A 24,040-nucleotide genomic window follows, 5' to 3' on the forward strand; every position below is an offset into this window, starting at 1 on the left:
GTTTGTGGACCAGCTTCATGTTCTCTTCACAGTCGTTCAATATTTCGAGGCTCCTCACATGAGACATTGCGTCTTGGCAGGCGTTCAAGAAGTTGGAAAAGTCTCTAAGTCCCTCTGCATCCCTTAGTTGGATTTTTGGCCACTTTGTGAGCCTGTCTCTGAAGGCTCTCTGTATGATGAAGGCCTGTCCGTATCGGTGATTCAGTTTGCTCCATGCGTCCTTGTAAGACTCGCCGTCGTTTCTGTAGAAGGTCCCTTCCAGTGTCTTACGAGCTGGGCCGCCTACATATTTCCTCAAGTAGTAAAGCTTGTCTGCTGAGGAGATGGCCTTTGAGTCAACGAGTGACATGAATGAAGTTCTCCACTCAATGAACTGAATGAGGTCGCCATTAAATACCGATGGCTCTGGCACTGGAAGTCTATTCAGGGCTATACTATCTTGGAGGGCCCGGGCGAGGGACGACACGTTTATGTCAGGTGACGATGCCGTTATATTGAGGGTTTGGTTGCTGGTAGCTGGGGAGCCGTGAAGATTTCTTTCAGGATCATTAGAGTGGACACTGCCGCCCTGTGATGTTCCCTGGTTATAGACTTGAAGTCTGGCCCGCGCAGCCCTTAAGTCCTTTTCTGTCTGTAGACGTTCAAGAGCGCATTTTTCAACTTCAAGCTGCCACCTTTGTTGCTCCTCTAGCGTCCTTCGTTGCTCCTCTAGTGTCCTTTGTTGCTCCTCCAAACGTTGTATCTTCTCCCTTTGCTTATCTTCTTCAAGCAACCCTTCGAACTCCGCTTCCTTTGCTGCAAGCTCTGCTGCCGCGTCCACACGTTTGACTGTTAAAGTGCTGCCTTCGTGGCTGTGGACTGACTTTGACACTCTTGAGACAGTGGATCCATAGATTGAGCGCGCATAGCCGCCCTTGAGTAGCTCCTTGAGACGTCGTTGTGCTTGTTCTGCATCAAAATCTAAATCGATGTCTACAATCCTCTCGTAGGCGATTTTCTTAATCTCTGTTGTAGCTGCCTCACATGCATCAACACGGCTTCTCATTTCGGCTGAGGGTGTGAAGTGACCTCGTATGTCATTATAGGTGTTCAACACAGCCTCTTTATCCTTCTCCAAAGTATCAAGCAGAGATGCCAGCTCAGTTTCATTGAGGTCTTTCTTTAGCCGCTCTCTTGACTCACGAGCTCGACTCTTCCATTTTTCGTACGCTGAGAGGAGCTTTCTCTCCTTCTTCCTCACCTCCTGTCGTTGCAGTTCAAGCATTTTAGGAGTCGAGATCTTCACTCGAGTCGAGCGTCGGAGGCTATCCCCATTTTGTTCTTCAAGTTGACTTTGGAGGCTACTTAGTGTTTCCTCCTTAGTTTGAATTTCCTTCTCTAAGTGTTCTATATCGGTAGTCTCTAGCGTTTCGTTGAGAGCCTCTTGTAGCTTACTAATTTTAAGCTGTAGTCTATTTATCTGATTCTCTAGCTCTGACTGTGGGGCAGGATTCTCTGTTTCGGTCATATTCAATTCTGCCATGATAAATGTGATGTAATGAATTGTTTGCCTTTACTATAGCCCATAGACTACCCGAAGAGAGGAGCAGAGAACCTGGTATAGCTACAGACTGCTTAGAGGACTAGAGCCTATTACTGTAGGCTGACTGTTATATTACTGACTGCAAGGTTATAATATCAATCTCTCCACTGAATACAACATTCAGTTACCATTCAGACTGTATAAATCATGCATTAAACATTTTCCCCTTTTTTTACAGTCAACAGGAAGGATGATCAGTAATGGATAGTAATAATAACAGTTAATAAACAAAGTCACTTGATTCACTTGTTACTTTGTGTTAACTTATTTGTTCTATAAAGTCCCATCAGCTTCACATTGAGAAACATCAAATTCAATAAATGTCCATTGTTGTTGATGTCTTTTTCTTCTTAAACCTTTTCTTCTCAAACCATATGTTTATCAATGTTCTCAGTGAAGATGAATTGTTCCTTATCAATCAATGAAATGTTCCATACCTTTAGAGTCTGACCGTCACACCAAACCTTCAAGCCAGCTGCCTGATGAGAGTAGAGTTCCTTTGTCTAGAAGACCCGTAAAATGGCGCCGAGTTGCCCGATGAAATGGCGACAAGACGCCCGATGAATTGTCCCTTGTAGACTAGTAGCGACTTAGCTCCGTAGCTCGTCCTCATAGACCTCCTCTGGCAGCGTGGTGGCGGGGTTGATGAAGAGGCTAGCTCTTACTGTAGCATTCCAGCCGGACTTTATTCAGACGATGCACTCCAATAACGACTGATGGGTCCGTGGTGCGGTATCAGACCATTTATTGCAGCATTTTACTAGTCACACCGTAGACACACCATAGAACCACCGTAAGAGCTGTTCGCCTTCCAGCTAGGTGCTAAATAAATGATGATGATCAATGAATTATAAGTTGTGAATTCGTTCAGTGCATAGCGAACATGACCATCGTGTTCAACTTTCAGTTTTGTTCTGCCGTTTTCTCGCAGCAGCGCACAGTATCATGGGAGACCAGAGTTTTTCAAAATAAAGATCACATAACAAAAGGAAGTGTAATTCGCTGTTAATATATCAATCAGGACTGTACTTTAGGCACCAAATACAAATCAATAATGAGCACCATACAAATCAATAATAATAAAAAATATTATGACAAAATTATATGGGTCATTTACACTCTGTTGTTGTGAAAGTTCTTCATAGCCCTGCACCTAAGTTGTTTTTTCTTTTTCTATGTGAGTGTGCTCACTTTTTTGCATCTTTGGAAATCTACATGTCTTTTATAAGACTCGTGCAAAAACTAAAAGAAAGTGTATCTTATTTCAGATGATGTATTTATCTGTTTACACTTAGGCACGATAATTCAACAAATCCAGATTAACATCATCTTGCAAGATATAAACAAAAAAGACTTAATTGCTTGAAAATGAGTCAAAATAGCTGGCAAAGCACCAAAATGCAAAATGTTAAAGAAAATTATTAAAAAATACCTTGCTGAAAAGAAATGTTCCTGTTGCATTTATGTAAAAGCAAACTTGATTAAAAAAAAAGATACTGGTCATTTGTTCTGTTTTAATATATACAGTCTTGGTCTTGTCTCGGTCTCGACCTCCAAATGTCTTGGTCTTCTCTTGGTCTCGACCTCCAAATGTCTTGATACTCTCGATAATGACTTGGTCTCGGTTGGTGCGGTCTTGACTACAACACTACCAGACCCTACCGCTGCCACCAATGTAACCGGTTATGTTCTTGCCCGGTGCGGGATTCGACATGGGGTGTGCTGCACCACAAGGCGACATCACTAACCGCTCGGCTAAAGGGTCAGACCCGTTAGCTAGGGGCTAACGTGTCTTATTAGTAGTTTACATCAATAAACGGCTTATCTTCCATTGTGAATTCCACAACACCGTTTATCTCACGCAAAACTCCGTGTAAAACAGCTTTTTAGCGACGCTCTGGGCCCATAACCTATTGCTCTTTCACGTGTTTATTCAGAAAGTCAAACCGGAACTACAAGCAGACACTAGAGGACAGTACAGCGCATTAGCGACATCCATTGTCAAATTACTGTATTACAACAAGATTAGCATGGCCCTTGCGCAAGGATGACACGCTAATTCGTGAAGCGTTCCTCATTTTGGCCCTGTGATGGCCTGGCGGCCTGTCCAGGGTGTCTCCCTGCCTGCCGCCCAATGACTGCTGGGATAGGCTCCAGCATCCCCGCGACCCTGAGAGCAGGATAAGTGGTTTGGATAATGGATTTTCAGTTTCCATGCCAAGGGACTTAAAGACAACGTTCCCTTTGGACAGTTTCAGCGTTTGAAACGCATTTGCAACAATGATTCAGATTTTGAAAAACAGGCCAAAGACATGAAATTGAGATTTTGTGAAAAGGGTTATTCCCCAATTTTGATTGATGATGCAGTAAAAAAAGCCCAGTTCCAAAATCGGTCTGACCTCTTAACGAAAAATAAAAAAACTAATATGGTTAAAAACAATCCCAGACCATGCTTCATCACACAATACAGCCGCTGTGCCTCCAGGATGAAACAAATAATCAGGTCCAATTGGAAAATGATTAATAGTGATCCACTTCTAAAGGAAATTTTCCCAAATCCATCTATGACAGTGTTCAGAAAAGCACCTTCTATAAAAGACAAACTTGTCAGGAGTTACCTGCCAGGCTCAAAAGAAAAAACATGGTTGCATAAAGACCTTTGGGGAACTTATAAGTGCGGGTCATGTAAACACTGTGTGGGTGTCATTCAGTGCAAGACATTCCTTGACCTGAAAACCCAAAAAGAATACAAAACCAATGGCTTTATTAATTGTAATTCTGAGTTTGTTGTATATCGCCTACAGTGCCCATGTGGGTGCTTTTACGTAGGTAGGACAAAGAGGAAATTAAAAGAACGTTTTTCTGAACACAAATATGCAATAAGGATCAACAATGAAGATTATCCAATGATCAAACACTATAGATAAATACACCATAGCGACCCTTCATCCTTAAGAGTCCAGGGTATTGAGATGATAAAGAAATCTGTACGTGGGGGGGATAGATTGAAAAAGTTCCTGCAGCAGGAAACTTTTTGGATCTGGAATTTTAAGGCAATGGAATATCCCGGTTTGAACGAGGAGATAGACTATAGGCCTTTTTTATAAAAATGTCTAATTTATAGTCTACTGTCTTTCCGAGTCACTGTGAACATGCACCTTTATTGTGCTATAGTTGTGGGTGTGTGTACATTTAATCTGCGTTTTTGTTTTCTTTTTACAAAGAACTGTGTTTGGCACGTGACTGTGCTCTAGGATCTGTGTGAGGAGCGGGTCTTAGCAATTGGCTGCTTCAGATCCAATCAAGCAACTACCACCTGTGCTCTGTGCCTGCACAAAAACCATTCACCCCTGTTTTGTCTCACTATGCCCTGAAGAAGGCCCGAGCCGCTACGCGTGGGCATTTTTAGGTCCTTTTTGGATATGTCCTAGTTCCAATAAAGACATTTTAATTACACGGAGTGCCTTGGTCAGAGAGATTTGTTCTCTTTTTCTCATCTGAAACTACTAACCTTGGACCAAAGAGCACCCAACAAAAATATATTACTTAACTACAGAGAGGACTGAGCACGCCACTAACTCCAAACACAAGCAGGATAAGCGGTTTGGATAATGGATGGATGGAATGGATAATAACCATGTTTCTTCCATGTGTAAGGAAGGGAGTTACACATGCATAATGGGGATTCCCCGCTAAAAGTACCAGGAAGAAAACATTTCAACCACACCAAAAAGTAACTAGATAGTGGATTTTCATCTTGATCCAGCTTATCAACGTGACATTTTCAAATTGATATGAGACACAAATAAAATAATGATTTTATTTCTTCAAATTGTTTCAAGAAATAAACCAACAAAGCAAATAGTGTATCGAGTTTATCTACAAGCAGTTTGTTAAACAGCAATGCAATGGTAACTTGGTTATTATTTTCATAAGGCTCATATCAGCCAATTAAATCTCTCTCTCTCTCTCTCTCTCTCTCTCTCTCTCTCTCTCTCTCTCTCTCTCTCTCTCTTCATGACTAGTTTGAGTATGGTAGCAACTACTTGATGAGACTTTTTTGGTTTATGAGCTGAATTACAATAAGATGAATAAGTTTGAATATCAGCTGTTGGACTGGAATGTAAACTACATAAATGTGCTTTTGAAAATCAAATCTCTCTTTCACTCTTTCACTCTCTCTCTCTTTCTCCTCATGACTAGTTTGAGTATGGTGTGTGCGTGCATGTTGTCCAACTGAAGACGGTGGTTGAGCAACTACTTAATGAGACATTTTCTGAAAATGTTTTTTGTTTTATGAGCTGAATTACAATAAGATGAATAAGTTTGAATATCAGCTATTGGACTGAAATGTAAACTAAATAAATGTGCTTTTGAAAATCAAATCTCTCTTTCACTCTCTCTCTCTCTCTCTCCTCATGACTAGTTTGAGTATGGTATGTGTGTGCACATTGTCTAACTGACGACGGTGGTTGAGCAACTACTTAATGAGACATTTTCTGAAAATGTTTTTTGGTTTATGAGCTGAATTACAATAAGTCGAATAAGTTTGAATATCAGCTGTTGGACTGGAATGTAAACTAAATAAATGTGCTTCTGAAAATCAAATCTATCTCTCTCTCTTTCTCTTTCTCCTCATGACTAGTTTGAGTATGGTGTGTGTGCATGTTGTCCAACTGAAGACGGTGGTTGAGCAACTACTTAATGAGACAATTTCTGAAAATGTTTTTTGTTTTATGAGCTGAATTACAATAAGACAAACAAGTTTGAATATCAGCTGTTGGACTGGAATGTAAACTAAATGTCCTTCTGAAAATCAAATCTATCTATCTCTCTTTCTCTGTCTCTCTCTCCTCATGACTAGTTTGAGTATGGTATGTGTGTGCATGTTGTCCAACTGAAGACTGGTTGAGCAACTACTTAATGAGACATTTTCTGAAAATGTTTTTTGTTTTATGAGCTGAATTACAATAAGACGAACAAGTTTGAATATCAGCTGTTGGACTGGAATGTAAACTACATAAATATGCTTTTAAATTCAAATCTCTCGCTCTCTCTCCTCATGACTAGTTTGAGTATAGTATGTGTGTGCACATATTGTCCAATCGAAGACGATAGTTTGAGCAACAGTCAGTTTGACATGGGACGGCTCGTGTGTGTTCAGTTGATAGAGTCATTGTCATAGATATCTGGAATGAGAAATAAAACAGCAAAAATCCCTCATTTAAAGAAATGACAAAAGTTGAAAATGGGGTTTCACAAGACAACAACAAAACAACATGCAATTAATTGCATTTGTATTCTGTGACAATAACACAAGCCTTTTTGCACAAATGTTCTTTTGTTTGAACATTAAATTCCGAAGATAACATACCATTGGAATGCTCAATGTCGTCATAGATTTCCCCTTCCCTGTGAAATAATATAGAAGCAGATATTTCATTGATCTACCACACAAAGATAAAAGATAGTGAATTCAACAGATGCTAACAGCTGTTTAGTCAGATGCCAACCTTGCGCAAACACTAAGAAGTTGTCACTTACATCTGAAGAAGAAGCGATCGCGACACATAGCCATCTGTAAGAAGTCAGACATGACAAGTAATTAAAACAACTTAAAAGTTGAAAAAAAAACCTTGATGCTAAAATAAATCTAGCTGAAGTTTTGAAGGATCTATAGATTAGTCTCAGCATTAATCTAAAAATACTAATCAATTGTAACCCAAAATATGACAATTTTTGATGCTTTTATCTATAACAGCTTATCATGTAATAAAAGTGTACTTAGTAATTATAGATGGGCCCCAACAGGATTTGAACCATACATCTTTATCAAAGGATCAATAAATCAAACTTTATCTTTACAGTATACTTATTTACTTGTATTATGTTGAAGCACAATTTCATAAACTTTGTGTGACACAAAAAGGGCTTCAGAGAATGAATAAAAAAGAGAAAATCTGTAATGAAAGATGTATTAGAAGGCCTAGTTAAACAGCGAGAAAGTAAAATAACCACAAAAGAAATAGTAAAATCACTAATACAACAGATCAGGTAAAGGTTTTTCCTTCTTTAGGTGTTTTTTTTAAAGATGTCTAAGAATTCAGCAGCTGTCAGAGTCTCTGGCAGTATTTGAGTATTGTCAGTACAGCCAGAGACTCTTTGGGTCATGGGTGAAAAATAAACTTGAGTAAGCAGATGCTATAAGCCATGGACAAATTAAAAACTAAAAGAAAAATCAATACTAAAAAGAACAGGCAGTCAGTATCGTGCTTTTAAAATGGGAGTTATGTGTGCTTCCTTCCTGGTTCTAGTTAAAAGATAAGAATCAGATTTTAGGATTAACTTTGATGACCGTGGAAGTTGGAATTCCAGGGCTGGTATCATTATCTACCCATTTAGCTTCACCAGGAGTGGAACAGCTAACTCTAGCAGTGTTAGTGCCATGTGCTGATCTGCAAACCTTAGCTACACACAACCACAACAGTAAGAATAGTTAAATGTCAACAATGTGCAGCATCCTCAGATGTAACAAAAAAAAATCAGTCTGTATGTAGGAAGATGGCTCCTAAACTGTGTATCATGTTGAGATTATTCATGCAAGTGTTTCCTAATCTAGGATTCAGGTTGTGTAACGACTGGGAAGAAGATTTGGTTGGATTGTAAGTATTAGATCATCAATGAAATTTGAAATGGCTAACATATATCTAATCTTTTCAATACATTCTTGCTTCAGGTTAACATATTGAACATTATTCTGCTTCAAGGCTTCACTAAAATCGTATGGTAAAAACAGTAGGGTTTTCTTAGTGATGGAAGATATCATACAACGTACATTTGCCAAACTGGTTGCGGCATAGAGCTTTATTTTCACTGACGAGATGAACGACATCCAGGATCTCCCCCTGTACCACAGCCAAATGCTTCCCCCCTGGCCTCTTGATGCTGCAATTTGGATCCACCATCATGGTGTGAAGCACCCTCAAAGGGCCATCAAACTGGAAAAACAGGAGTAATATGTGAAACATTTTACCAGTGGGTAGTGGAGTCAGTGGGGAGGCTCGCACGATCTGATATCGCTGCGTTGGTGTTGTTGCTTTAACATCATAATTAATGTTGCTCCAGGACTATCATTGCAATGGAGCAATCACAGTGCTGTGATGTCATGCCTGTGCAACAGATCGGAATATTACCAAAGCTAACCTAACATAACCTCAACCTAACCCTAGCCTTAACCTAACACTTACCTTACCCTAACCTTAACCGATAGCTAACCTTCACCTAACCGATAGCCAACCCATGCTCACCCACAACTTAATCCTACAACTGTCTTTTTCCCTGAGTCGCAAAGGCACAAACACGGCAATATCAGATACACCGCGGAAAGGGTGGGGGCGCTGTCCATCTTAAGGTTACTTCCACAGAACACGCTGCTGCTGATGGACATACATTGGTGACCTTTCCAATAAGGAACACAGACAAAATATTTCACTTTAAATAATGGAAGCTAGCAGCTATCTAAGAAATAGTGATCTTTCTGAGGAAAAAAATAGTTGGCTACATTTGGCAAAAATTGATCTACAAAAAAAAAATCAAAGTTAATGCCCTTTCTAAACTCATTTTCTTTTTTTCACGCCTTCACTTTTTGAAATGACCTGTAATCACTGTATTCAAGGCAATCACTATTCAATGACTATTCATATCACATGTATGTAGTGGCTTATTGTAATGGTTACAGTAAGGTAGTACTCTTCTTGGGGAAAGAGATACAACGCATACAGTTTTACATTTTCACTGCAGCAGTCAAGTGGCTTGCTGAGGAAGAAAGATAACAGTGAGATGAAGACAAAGCAAAGTTGTTGTGGCTAATAGGCAGATATGGCAGAACAAGCTTGCAGAAGACCTTTTTAACAGATAGTATAATATCAGGAGCAACAATGACAGTAATATCAGACGCAGTGCATATCGCTCTCAATCAATACTAATAAACATAATCCCAGATTTCTCTTCGACACCGTAGCTAAAATTACTAAAAAGCAGCTATCTATTAGCTGCTCACCATTCACAACCCATGAGTTTCTAGACTTTTTCTGCAATAAGGTTGATGAGATAAGAAACAAAATTAATTCTTAAACTCCAGCTACTTCAGCAGATCCTGTCTTACCAAATTCATATCTATGCAATGAGTCACTGATAGTCCTTGTTATTACAGCTTTTGAGACGATCTAACTTGATACTTTGACTAAGCTCATGTCAGCTTCTAAACCAACTGCTTGCCTACTTGACCCCTTACCAGCAAAACTTTGCATAGACCTCTGTCCTTTCCAGGGACCTACAATGCTAGACATTGTTAATTTATTACTTTGTACTGGTATTGTTCCCGGCAGTTTAAGACAGCTATGGTCAAACCTCTTCTTTAGAAACCGCACTTCAATCCAGGGTCTCTTAATAACTATCGACCAGTCTCTAATCTTCCATTCTTTTCTGAAGTACTAGAGAGAATTGTGTATTAACAACTTTCGACCCATATAGAAGAAAACCATCTATATGAACTTTTTCAATTGGCTGTCAAGGACTGGCACTCCTCTGAAACTGCTCCAAACTGAGTGGTAAAGGTTCCTTTACTTGCTTTGGACTCTGATTCCACTTCTGTGCTTCTACTACTGGACCTCAGTGCAGCCTTTGACACCACTGATCACCGTATAATATTGGACAGAATAAATTGTAATTTTGGTGTCCCTGTTCTAGGTCTCTCCTGGCTTAAGTCCTACTTATCTGGAAGAAAACATTGTGTCTGCTATAATATTACATCGAAAAACTCTGATGTTAAATATGGAGTACTTCAGGGCTCGGTTCTTGGCCCTCTACTTTTTTCTCTTTATATTTCACCTCTTGGCCAAATTATACACAGCCATGGAATAAATTTCCATTGCTACATGGATGATACTCAGCTGTATGTGCCTTTAAGGGCTGATGATCATACTCAAATGACTAATTTAGAGACCCACATGGCTGCTGTAAAAAACTGGATGCCACTAAATGTCCTGCTTTTAAATTCAGATAAAACTGAGATGCTGGTCGTTGGCTCTGCTAGACATAGACACCAATTTGATCAAGTAACGGTAACGCTTACAAATCTGTGATTTCACAAAGTGTGGCAGCCAAAAATCTTGGTGCTACATTTGATCCTAGTCTTCCTTTGATAAGCACATTAAAGAAATCACCAAACTGCCTTTTTTTCACTCATGTAACATAGCTAAAATTTGGTCTTTCTTGACAATGGCTGACGCAGAGATGCTAATACATACATTTGTTTCATCCAGACTTAATTATTGTAATGTTATTTTTTCAGGTCTGCCACATGCTAGCACCAAGTCTTCAGATGGTTCAAAATGCTGCAGCTAGAATCCTAACTTCTTCTTTCAGTTTATTCCCTGTTTGTCACGGGTCGCCACAATGAATTTTACAGTTTCCATTGATAACCTGTGAGGGCACAGCACCAATGGTGCCTGTTGTTAACCCAGGCCTTGACCGATCTGGTATGGAGCCTCCACCAATCCAGTATGGTCTTGTCAATCCACATACTGATTTGGCAAAATTTTATGTCGGATGCCCTTCCTGACATGGCAAACTAACCCTATCGATGGGGCAACAGGTAGAGCGCTGGATGCCATCCTAGTACTCATGGACTTACGCCCATGCCTGTCACTACAGCTAGAATCCTAACTTAAGCTAGAAAATTTGACCATATTACACCAATTCTTGCCTCCCTTCATTGGCTTCCTATCCAAGTTAGATCAGACTTCAGGGTGTTCCTGCAGACTTATAAAACGTAAATGGGCTTGCCCCATCATACAGCGCATCCGGAAAGTATTCACACCCCTTCACTTTCCCCACATTTTCTTATGTTACAGCCTGACTCCAAAATGGATTAAATTCCTTTTTTTTCTCTTCAATCTACACACAATACCCCATAATGACAAAGTGAAAAAGGTTTTGTAGAAATTTTTGCAAATTTATTAAAAATAAAAAACTGAAATATTGCATGTACATAAGTATTCACACCCTTTGCTATGACACTCAAAATTGAGCTCAGGTTCATCCTGTTTCCACTGACCATCCTTGAGATGTTTCTACATCTTGATTGGAGTCCACCTGTAGTAAATTCAATTGATTGGACATGACTTGGAAAGGCACACACCTGTCTATATAAGGTCCCACTGTTGACAGTGCATGTCAGAGCAGAAACCAAGCCATGAAGTCAAAGGAATTGTCTGTGGACCTCCGAGACAGGATTGTATTGAGGCACAGATCTGGGGAAGGGTACAAAAAAAAATTCAACAGCTTTAAAGGTCCCAAAGAGCACAGTGGTCTCCATCATTCGTAAATGGAAGAAGTTAGGATCCACCAGGACTCTTCCTAGAGCTGGCCGCCCAGCCAAACTGAGCAATCGGGGGAGAAGGGCCTTGGTCAGGGAGGTGACCAAGAACTTGATGGTCACTCTGACAGAGCTCCAGCATTCCTCTGTGGAGATGGGAGAACCTTCCAGAAGGATAACCATCTGTGCAGCACTCCACCAATTAGGCCTTTATGGTAGAGTGGCCAGACGGAAGCCTCTGCTCAGTAAAAGGCACATGACAGCCCGCTTGGAGTTTGCCAGAAAGAACCTAAAGGACTCTCAGACCATGAGAAAAAAGATTCTCTGGTCTGATGAAACCAAGATTGAACTCTTTTGCCTGAATGCCAAAGGTCACGTCTAGAGGAAACCAGGCACCTCTCATCACCTTGCTAATACCATCCCTACAGTGAAGCATGGTGGTGGCAGCATCATGCTTTGGGGATGTTTTTCAGCGGCAGGAACTGGGAGACTAGTCAGGATCGAGGGAAAGATGAATGGAGCAAAGTACAGAGAGATCCTTGATGAAAACCTGCTCCAGAGCGCTCAGGACCTCAGACTGGGGTGAAGGTTTACCTTTCAACATGACAACGACCCTAAGCACACAGCCAAGACAATGAAGGAGTGGCTTCGGGACAAGTCTGTGAATGTCTTTGAGGGGCCCAGCCAGAGCCCAGACTTGAACCCCATTGAACATCTCTGGAAAGACCTGAAAATAGCTGTGCAGCGATGCTCCCCATCTAACCTTACAGAGCTCGAGAGGATCTGCAGAGAAGAATGGGAGAAATACCCCAAATATAGGTGTGCCAAGCTTGTAGCTTCATACCCAAGAAGACTTGAAGCTGTAATCACTGCCAAGGGTGCTTCAACCAAGTACTGAGTAAAGGGTGTGAACACAAATGTACATGCAATATTTCAGTTTTTTATTTTTAATAAATTTGCAAGAATTTCTACAAAACCTTTTTCGCTTTGTCATTATGGGGTATTGTATGTAGATTGATGAGAAAAAAGGGAATTTAATCCATTTTGGAATAAGGCTGTAACATAAGAAAATGTGGGGAAAGTGAAGGGGTGTGAATACTTTCCGGATGCACTGTATCTGTCTACTATTACTACTTTCAGCTGTTCCTGTTAGGGGTTGCCACAGCAGATCATCTGTTTCCATCTCTTCCTGTCTTCTGCATCTTCCTCTGTCACACTAACTACCTGCATGTCCTCTCTCACCACATCCATAAACCTCCTCTTTGGCCTTCCTCTTTTCCTCTTCCCTGGCAGCTCCATATTCAGCATCCTTCTTCCAGCATACCCAGCATCTCTCCTCCACACATATCCAAACCATCTCAATCTGATCTCCTTAAATTGTATATTCCATCTCAAGTTCTCCGCTCTCAAAATACAGGGCTCCTGTGTGTACCCAAAGTTAAAAAGAAGTCAGCAGGTGGCAGGGCCTTTTCCTATTGGGCCCCGTTCTTGTGGAATAACCTGCCTGCTGCTGTCAGACAATCAGAGTCTGTTGAGTCCTTTACATCCAAACTTAAAATTCATCTTTTTTGCCTTAACCTACAATTAGCTTCCTTTAAATTGAGTACTTCACGACCTGTGCTGAATGGTGGGTCGGTTTCTGTCTCAATGAATTTACCAAGCACTGTTCTGCCGACGAGATTATATAGTATAGATTATAGATGATTTCAGCTGTTCTTTTCTCTCTCACATGTCTTTTGTCTCTCTTAATGATGTCTTCTCCTGTCTCTTCTCCATATATGTGAATGGTGTGATGCGAGTCTCCCCTGTGTGCACATGTAGCCTGTCCTCCTCCCAGGTCTCCATGATGACGATGGTTGTCACCTGGACACTGCTTGGCATCCCCCTCATCAAATTCTTTATATATATCTTATAAATCCATATAATGTTGTTATCCAGTTTCAATGTAATATCCTTCTCTCTCTCTGATGTGTGACTAATGTTTTTTCTTGTCTCTTCTCCTGCATATGTGAGTTTCCCCTGTGTGTATGTGTAGTCTGTCCCCGTCAGGTCTACATGGTGATGGTGGTTGCATGGCCCTGGTCCTAGGCTGTTCTGATGGCATCTGGACTCTTCTTGGCATTCTCTTCATCATATTCTTCATACTTCTTTTAATTCCATTATAATTCTGTTATCCTCTTTCAATGTTGTATACTATAAATTGTGTTTTGTTCTGCGCACACAACATCCATTGCACGTCTGTCCATCTTGGGTCAAAGAGTCCTCCTCGGTTGCTCTCCTTGAGGTTTCTTCGTATTTTTTCTCCCTGTTAAAAGGTTTTTTTAGGGAGTTGTTCCTTATTCGATGCAAGGGTTTAAGGACAGGATGTTTTATTGCTGTAAAGCCCCCTGAGGCAAATTTGCGATTTGTAATAATGGGCTATGCAAATAAAATGGACTTGGCTTGACTAGCTGAAACTCAAGTTCTAACATGTTTTATTTGTTTGGCTTTGAATAGCACTGGTGACTCTGGGATATGGAGAGTTCCAGTACCAATGCAATTACCATGATTTCAGAAGGTGTCAGTAAGTTCATCAAATACAATAATCTTCAAGTCTGTAGCTTCAACAATGAAAACCATGTTTTCATTTTCTAAATATATAGATGCATTGAACCTTCATAGAAAGAAACAATTCTGCTTTTTCCAACTCTGGAACATCGTAAAAATCAAATCAATGCTATCAACCAGAGATCTTTCATTACTAATTCATGCCCTAATTATCTCACACCTTGGGTATCTGGGTGGCACGGCAGTCTATTCCATTGCCTACCAACAAGGGGATTGCTGATTCGAATCCCCGCGTTACCTCCGGCTTGGTCGGGCGTCCCTACAGACACAACTGGCCGTGTCTGCAGGTGGGAAGCCGGATGTGGACGTGTGTGTTGGTCACTGCACTAGCGCCTCCTCTGATCAGTCGGGGCGCCTGTTCGAAGGAGGAACTGGGGGAAATAGCGTGATCCTCCCACGCGCTATGTCCCCCTGGCGAAACGCCTCATTGTCAGGTGAAAAGAAGCAGTTGGCAACTCCACATACACTCACCGGCCACTTTATTAGGCACACCTGTCCAACTGCTCGTTAACGCAAATTTCTAATCAGCCAATCACATGGCAGCAACTCAATGCATTTAGGCATGTAGATATGGTCAAGACGATCTGCTGCAGTTCAAACCGAGCATCAGAATGGGGAAGAAAGGTGATTTAAGTGACTTTGAATGTGGCATGGTTGTTGGTGCCAGACGGGCTGGTCTGAATATTTCAGAAACTGCTGATCTACTGGGATTTTCATGCACAACCATCTCTAGGGTTTACAGAGAATGGTCCAAAAAAGAGAAAATATCCAGTGAGCGGCAGTTCTGTGGGCGAAAATGTCTTGTTGATGCCAGAGGTCAGAGGAGAATGGCCAGACTGGTTCGAGCTGATAGAAAGGCAACAGTAACTCAAATAACCACTCATTACAACCGAGGTATGCAGAAGAGCATCTCTGAACGCACAACACGTCGAACCTTGAGGCAGATGGGCTACAGCAGCAGAAGACCACACCGGGTGCCACTCCTGTCAGCTAAGAACAGGAAACTGAGGCTACAACTCGCACAGGCTCACCAAAATTGGACAATAGAAGATTGGAAAAACGTTGCCTGTTCTGATGAGTCTCGATTTCTGCTGCGACATTCGGATGGTAGGGTCAGAATTTGGCGTCAACAACATGAAAGCATGGATCCATCCTGCCTTGTATCAACGGTTCAGACTGGTGGTGGTGGTGTAATGGTGTGGGGGATATTTTCTTGGCACACTTTGGGCCCCTTAGTACCAATTGAGCATCGTGTCAACGCCACAGCCTACCTGAGTATTGTTGCTGACCATGTCCATCCCTTTATGACCACAGTGTTCCCATCTTCTGATGGCTACTTCCAGCAGGATAACGCGCCATGTCATAAAGCTCGAATCATCTCAGACTGGTTTCTTGAACATGACAATGAGTTCACTGTACTCAAATGGCCTCCACAGTCACCAGATCTCAATCCAATAGAGCACCTTTGGGATGTGGTGGACCGGGAGATTCGCATCATGGATGTGCAGCCGACAAATCTGCAGCAACTGCGTGATGCTATCATGTCAATATGGACCAAACTCTCTGAGGAATGTTTCCAGTACCTTGTTGAATCTATGCCACGAAGGATTAAGGCAGTTCTGAAGGCAAAAGGGGGTCCAACCCGGTACTAGCAAGGTGTACCTAATAAAGTGGCCAGTGAGTGTATATCGGAGGAGGGATGTGGTAGTCTGCAGCCCTCCCCAGATCGGCAGAGGGGGTGGAGCAGCAACTGGGACAGCTCGGAAGAGTGGGATAATTGGCCGGATATAATTGGGGAGAAAAAGGGAGGGGGGGGGGTCATAAAAAAAAATCTCACGCCCTGACTACTTGTTCTTTTCTCCTGTCTCAGCCAAGCAGCCCTGCCCCACCATTAACTTGTGCAAAATGCTGCAGCCAGGTTGCTAACCAATCTCAGATCCCACATCACACCAATCCTTGCATCCCTTCATTGGCTCCCCAACTTCGAGATACTGCTTATCACATATAAGGCCCTACATGGTCCTGCCCCTTTATACATTTCCAAACTTTTGCAACCTTACTCCACCTCTAGGCCACTCAGTTCTTCCAAACAGGATGTCTTATCTATTCTCCGGTCCCTCCGCAAATCCAAGGATGGCTGTGCTTTTGCCGTCAGGGCCCCATCCCTCTGGAACAGCCCCCCCCCCCGTTAGATCAGCTGAATCTGTGAACAGCTGTAATTTATACTTTTCTGTATATATAATTGTATATGCATGTTGTTTGTTTTTCTGTATCTGTATCTTGTACAGCACCTTGTAATTTGATTTTAAGAAGGTGCTATATAAATACTAAATACTCACTTACTTAAGCCTGAAACCCTCATTGGTGAAAGAAAAAAAAGAGACCAAAACAAAACATTGTCATATAATCAAGTATCAGTATCTAAGATAGTCTTTCTCGACCAAAAGCACTCTGAGGGTCTAACAAAGGGCTGCGTTAGTACTTGGTAGATGAAGGGCATATATTTACCTTGAACTTTTTTCTCAGTTCCTTTTCCGTCTTACGATCCAAGCTGTAACAAAAATATAGATGGCTTTTATTCATTATTGAGCCTTAGTTTTTATTAGTAAAATTACCAAGCAACTAAAGGATAATATATTCATTTACAGTTTTCGGTAACACTTTAGTATGGGGAACATAAAAAAACTTAATTACTAGTGAATTAGTAATGATCAAGATGTCACTTTAGTATGGGGAACATATTCTAAGTAACAAAAACTTAATTTACAGTAATTTAACACTATTAACACTTGTAGTTTTGTGTTTTGTTATGTAAGAACAGACCATATTCATTAAGTGTTAGTAAGGGAGAATAACTCTTCTTGTGGTACTACCACCTTATAAAGTCCATACTAAGCAAAGCATATTGAGATGGTGCTACTAATAAGCAATAATTCTGAGGTTATAGAGGGAAAACTCATAGTTAATGGCTTACTGGTTGTATAATAAGGCCATGCAGAATAAGGCATTAATGAGTACGTCATAATGACCAATTAAGAGCCAATATGTTGCTAATTTGCATGCTAATAAGCACCTAATTAATGGTAACTACGTTCCCCATACTAAAGTGTTACCCAGTTTTCTATCCATCTATCACCTATCTATCCATTCATCCATCCATCCATCCATCTACCCATCGCCAACTTATCTAGCTATCATAACCTGCCCTAGCAAAGACATTACCAAACCTATGCTAACCTAATTTTGCATCGACACTGCACCCACACTTAACACCTTATGCATGTCTACCTATTCATTCATTCTTAGGTCAACTTTTTTCCCCAGTAAGCTAAATCTTCAGTGGATACCTGATCTCAGGAGGTGGAGGGGGGAAATCCTCAGGTATTGGTTGAACATCATCATAGTCATCTGAATGGAGGAGAACCAGGAAGAGAGAGCAGCAGTGAGATTGTTCTATCTGAAACTACTATATTTTATATCTTTTCGCTTTAAAATAATTGCACACGAATCTCCAAAACCATTACGATGAGTGTAAAGAAGCATTAATTGTATGTTAGACAATCAAAATATTCTATTCTAAACTGCTGTCACATGCTACATACAACACTTTACAATGCTTAGATATGCGTCACTTGAACAGTCATCGAAATGAAGTCCAGTGAATGTGGTTGCATCTGAAAACGAGATTAAACATGTTGTATAAGTGACCATGACAGTGCAATTCAATGAAGCAAAGCAGCAGGATCACTCACCCTCCTCCTGAGGCATCCCTCTAGAGAGGAAACAGAAAGTAACATATTAGCCAACATGGGACATGAAGCTGTATATGGACACTGTTTTGGACTGAGCGATGTAACCAAAGAAATGACAACTGATACCCAAATTTAGGTGTGATGAAACACATGAACCAAAATTTAAGGTATGTATATTCTCTAAATCGGCAAAACAAAAAACAAAAACAAAAAAACAGTAAAATTTGTGAAAACACTGAGTGGAGAACTCCTTTTTTCATACTTTGTGAGTATGAGAATATGTTTATTTTGAACATGCACCTCTGTAGTAGTAGTCACCGGGTTACAAACGACCGACTTACGAACTCCCGTACTTATGAACCGACCTCCGTAAAGCCTATTATTTTTAAAAAATCGAGTTGCACACAATAGTTCGTTCGAACGAACGAACGAACGGACGGACTACTTTGCGTGACGCTCAAAACACTGCGCGTTTTAGGCGGTTCATTGGCCCGAGGGAGAACAAAGCCACGCACGCTGTCGTCGCCATTTTAAGCCAGGTCGCGTAAACATTGTTGTGGGTTGTGTGTGTTGTGTTTTTTTTCCTGGGGGGATTTCCCCCCCCTCCCCATTTTCTCCTCAATTGTACTTTTGCCAATTACTCCACTCTTCCGAGCTGTCCCGGTCGCTGCTCCACCCCCTCTGCCAATCCGGGGAGGGCTGCATACTATACATGTGGAGTCGCCAGCCGCTTCTTTTCACCAGACATTGGGGAGTTTCGCCAGGGGGACATAGCACGTGGGAAGATCATGCTATTCCCCCCAGTTCCCCCTCCACCCCGAACAGGCGCCCCGAGTCCGACCGACCAGAGGAGGCTCTAGTGCAGCGACCAGGACACATACCCATATCCGGCTTCCCACCCGGAGACACGGCCAATTGTGTCTGTAGGGACACCCGACCAAGCCGGAGGTAAGACGGGGATTCAAACCGCTGATCCCCGTTTTGGTGGGCAACGGAACAGACCGCTACGCCACCCGGACGCCTGCGGGCGTTGTGTATGACTTAATTTTTTTCGTGTGTTTACTCTCGTAGTCATGGCTACAAAGCGTAAATCTGATGCAAGTGATGGTGACGTATAGAAGAAAAGCAAAACGACCACGATTGCAACGAAAGTGAAAAGGCTCTTACCGTTTTTTCACTTACCCGGTGAGGTGGGGGGGGGGGGGGCGAGCCCCAAGCGGGCTTTCATTTCTGGCGTTAAACGGCCGGCCTCCGGCGGGACAGTGGCAAGTGGGGAGTTTGAAACGTAAGAAATGTTTCTTTAATCAAAGAAAGTTGAAGCAGTTCATCTGGCTACAACATTGTATGTGGATTTTCTTACCTGGATTATTGAGCATGCATAAAGACATGCTTCTTTAATGAATGTGTTTTATACCTATACACACATTCTCTCAATTATAAATACTGTACTTACTGTAGTTACATTTACTATTATTGCTGCATTATCATATTCTTGATCTTTTAAGTGAAATATTGTAGTGTGTTCAGGTTCACGGGGGGGGGGTATAAATGTTAGTTGTACATAGTTGAGGAAGATGTTCTGGAGGGTGGTACACTGTTACCGGGTCAAGGGTTAGTGGTGTAGTGATATAACGCCATGTATATACACTGGAACTACACTAGGTGTTATGTACTACCCGGACTGTTATTATGGTTACACCACTACCATGTATGGTTATTACGTCTGCCTTCTGAGCCACAATTAAACCTGAGTTCTATAACCCGGTGTGGTCATTGATCCTCGACCAATACTACCCCAAGTATTACTTCATGGTGGCAGCGGTAAAGTACTCTCTATGAAGAATCAAGATAGACTGATAAAATTGTCCGTGGATAATTTCTGTCATCATTCAAGCAAGAGTGCGCCGGAGCTGAGCTAGCCGCAAAGCTAACTAGCTAGCTAGCGACAGGAGACGTCATGGCATCGCATCTACCGACGATGAATTGGTCAGACCCGGACCTGGGTGAGGCAATTTCACTGTATAAACAGAAAATGACTCTGTATTTAGAAGATGAAGAAATAAATGGCGCAGCTAAACAAGCTAGGAAAATATGTCGTGGAATCGGAGATGAAGGATTAAAAATACTGGACGCCAGTGGTCTCACCGATGATGAAAAGAAAAAGCCTGCCAAACTATGGGACTTATTTGAAAAACAGCTGAAGTTGAATGTAAATTTCAGAATCCATAGACTGCAACTGATGCAACACAGACAGAAACCAGATGAGAATATTGATGATTTTGTGACCAGAGCCAGAACACTAGCACAGAAATGTCAGTTTTCAGACGAAGAGCTTAACGAGCGTATGATTGAGCTTATTATTGCGAGCACTCCCCATGATGCCCTGAGGAATGATCTATACAGCAAACCAAAAGGATATTCCTTAGCAGAGGATCTGGCTGAGGGACAAAAATATGAAGCCCTGACAGCAGGCAATGAACAGTTAGACAAACTTAGCCTGTCACACAATGAGAGAATCCACGCTGTGGACAGGGACCGCATATGTCGTAACTGTGGGAGAAGCCACAAACCACGTCGATGTCCTGCATATGATGATGAATGCAATGCGTGTGGTGCAAAAGGTCACTGGGAGCGGTGCTGCAGGAAGGCCAAACGAGAGTGCCAGGAACACTCCAGCCAGAGCAGGAGCGGGGGAAGTAAGTCCCACACACCACAAGACAAACAGCACAAGCGCAAAACCTATATAGACAAAAAGCAACAGAGCAGGACTCGCATACATGCTGTAGAGAGTAGCAGTGAAACAGACAGTGAGAACGAAAGTACTTACCAGAAACAGTTCCACTCCATAACTATCAGTGAAAAGTGCATGCATAGCATAGACAGCAAGCCGGCCAGAGAGGAGGCGTACACAGTCCTGAAGGTGACACCACCTGACCTACCTGGTTGTGGATACACACTACGTCTGAAGATAGACACAGGTGCGTCAGACAACACACTCCCATTGCGTACCTTCAAGCAGATGTACGGTGAAAATGCATGCACCCAGAAACGACTGAAAAAAACCAACAGGAGGCTATCTGCATACAGTGGTCACGCCATCCCCTGCCTAGGCACCATTGACGTTCCATGCCAGTACAAAGAATCCAAATGGATCAATGCAAAGTTCTATGTTGTAGACGTACCAGGGCCAGCCATAGTTGGGCTGCCAACATGTGAACTGTTAAACCTAGTGACTGTCAATGTAGATGCAGTGACCGAGAAAGGACATGCAAACCAGAAAAAAAGTTAACACAAGACAGACAAAACCCAAAATGACCATATCTAACAGTGCAGACCTAAAGAGAGCATACCCAGACCAGTTTGACAAAATTGGCAACTTCAGTGGAAAGGCCAAGCTCTTCCTGAAAAAGGATGCTGAACCATTCATAGACCCACCACGTAAGTGCAGCATTCACATCAAAGACAAACTGAAAGATGAACTGAATAACCTAGTCGAACAAGATGTGTTAAGAAAAGTAGAACAGCACACAGACTGGTGCTCGAGTCTGGCATACAGCACAAAGAAAGACGGTTCCCTTCGCATATGCTTAGACCCCCAAAAGCTTAATGCCAGCCTTAGGAGATGCCCACACAAGATTCCTACTGTGGAGGAACTGAACCCGAAGTTTGCAAATGCAAAAATATTCAGCAATCTTGACGCAAAAGCTGGATATTGGTCAATACACCTAGAGGAAGAGTCACAACTGCTAACCACATTCCGAACTCCATTTGGTAGATACTGCTGGAAACGTTTGCCATTTGGTCTCAGTGTCTCTCAAGATCTCTTCCAGGCAAAGATGGACCAAATCCTGGAGGGGCTCGATGGTGTCGTCAGCATAGCCGATGATATCGCAGTCTACGGAGCAAGCGAAGAGGAGCATGACAGGAACCTGACCAACCTGATGGAGAGAGCAGCCAAGACAGGTATTGTGTTCAACAGTGACAAGTGCACAATCAAACAGACAAGCATCTCATTTTTGGCAACCTGTACACAGACAAAGGTATCAAACCTGACCCAGCCAAAATCAGGGACTGTGTGGTGACCCACATCTATATAACTAGAGACATTCACCTAAGAGAGAATGCACTTCCGCTTCCGGTCCAGAGAGTTCAGTGTCGTTGTCGAATATATGACATGTAAAGTTGGAGCTAGTAAACTACCTCGACTACGTCTACTCTCACGTCTCCTGTCTCGTTGTTTTCTAACTCCACATTGGTGACCCCGACGTGATCGAACAACTAATACGAGTATGTTTGACAACGACGACGCCGGTGCTAACAACATGGCTATTGCTAACGCTAGCATTTACACCGCTACTGTGAAGCTACCCGACTTTTGGCAGCATAATCCACGGCCGTGGTTTCAACATGTGGAAGCCCAGTTCCAGCTGAGAGGGATAACGCAGGATGCAACGCAGTACTTCCACGTAGTGGCGGCGTTAGACGCATCGACAACGGCGCGAGCAATGACACTGTTGGAAGCTCCACCAGCTGCTGGCAAGTACGATGCTATAAAGACATTCCTCCTGAAACTATTTGAACTGTCGGAGCTGGAGAAGGCAGACCGTTTACTGTCCCCGAATGGCCTCGGCGACGGCAAACCGTCTGATTTAATGGAAAAAATGCTGTCTGTGCTGGGATCGGCTGATCCGGCCTTTCTTTTCACACACATTTTTCTGAGGCAGCTCCCCGCACCTGTACGCACAGCACTGGCCAGTTCTCCTCTCGCCGCCTCCAAGGACTACCGTTCTCTGGCTGCTGAAGCAGACAGGGTTTTCCTGGCCAACCGGCAACAGTTTGTGCATGCCCTGCTACCCCACTAGACCGCCCCACCACCACCTGTGTACGACTATATGGACACCGCGGCTGCGGTGACAGCCCGCCGCCAACCTGACGACGGGCTCTGTTATTACCATGCCAGGTTTGGGGCAAAAGCAAAACGGTGTCGCAAACCCTGCAGTTACAGGGTTCAGGGAAACGCCAAGGCCGGCGCTTGTTAACGGCTATGGGCGCCGGCCGTGACTGCAAGCTGTTGTTCATCAGAGACTCCTTGTCGGGCCGGCGGCTGCTGGTTGACTCTGGCGCTCAACGCAGCATACTACCAGCACAAGCTGTGGACACGATGACCGACAGTCACGGCCCCCAGATGGACGCCGCCAACGGCACGTCCATTCGGACGTACGGTATCAGACATGTGGACGTGTGTTTTGGCGGCCGACGTTTCGGCTGGGACTTTGTGATGGCTGCTGTATCCACCCCGCTCCTAGGTGCGGATTTCCTCTGTGCTTTCAACCTGCTGGTGGATGTTAAAAACTGTCGCGTGATTGATGCCGTCTCTTTTGCGTCATACCCCTGCACGCTTGGGGGCGCTGGAGCGCTGTGCCTCGCTAACACACTCTCCACCGGGGATCCATACCAACGCCTGCTCACAAATTTCCCCGAGCTGACCACACCCACCTTCTCCTCGGCGGTGGCCAAGCACGGCGTGGAACATCATATCACCACAGTGGGGCCCCCAGTTTACGCTCGGGCCCGACGCCTCGACTCGGCCAAGCTCGCAATAGCCAGGGAGGAGTTTTCGACTATGGAGCGCCTCGGCATTGTCCGCCGTTCTGACAGCCCGTGGGCTTCCCCTCTTCACATGGTTACTAAGGCCAACGGGGGTTGGCGCCCGTGCGGGGA

The 24,040-nt window shown here is 42.9% G+C and overlaps 1 protein-coding gene and 1 pseudogene across 1 annotated transcript in view; one reads left to right on the forward strand and one right to left on the reverse strand.

The window, feature by feature from the left end:
• Nucleotides 1–3,571: 3,571 nt before the first annotated feature.
• On the forward strand, nt 3,572–3,664 carry LOC130110938 (U6 spliceosomal RNA; annotated as a pseudogene).
• Nucleotides 3,665–5,452: 1,788 nt separating this feature from the next.
• Nucleotides 5,453–24,040, reverse strand: part of si:ch73-40i7.2 (FYN-binding protein 1) — a 42,743-nt gene continuing 24,155 nt past the window's right edge. The window contains exons 10-16 of the mRNA XM_056277235.1: nt 18,320–18,339; nt 17,915–17,975; nt 17,076–17,118; nt 8,418–8,580; nt 7,127–7,160; nt 6,957–6,994; nt 5,453–6,771 (exon numbers count right to left, since the gene is read on the reverse strand). Of these exons, the coding sequence (XP_056133210.1) occupies nt 6,743–6,771; nt 6,957–6,994; nt 7,127–7,160; nt 8,418–8,580; nt 17,076–17,118; nt 17,915–17,975; nt 18,320–18,339 (388 nt within the window). The 3' untranslated portion in view covers nt 5,453–6,742. The remainder of the gene's footprint in view (nt 6,772–6,956; nt 6,995–7,126; nt 7,161–8,417; nt 8,581–17,075; nt 17,119–17,914; nt 17,976–18,319; nt 18,340–24,040) is intronic.

The sequence above is a fragment of the Lampris incognitus genome, chromosome 3 (genome assembly GCF_029633865.1).
Source record: "Lampris incognitus isolate fLamInc1 chromosome 3, fLamInc1.hap2, whole genome shotgun sequence".
Classification (NCBI taxonomy): Eukaryota; Metazoa; Chordata; class Actinopteri; order Lampriformes; family Lampridae; genus Lampris; species Lampris incognitus.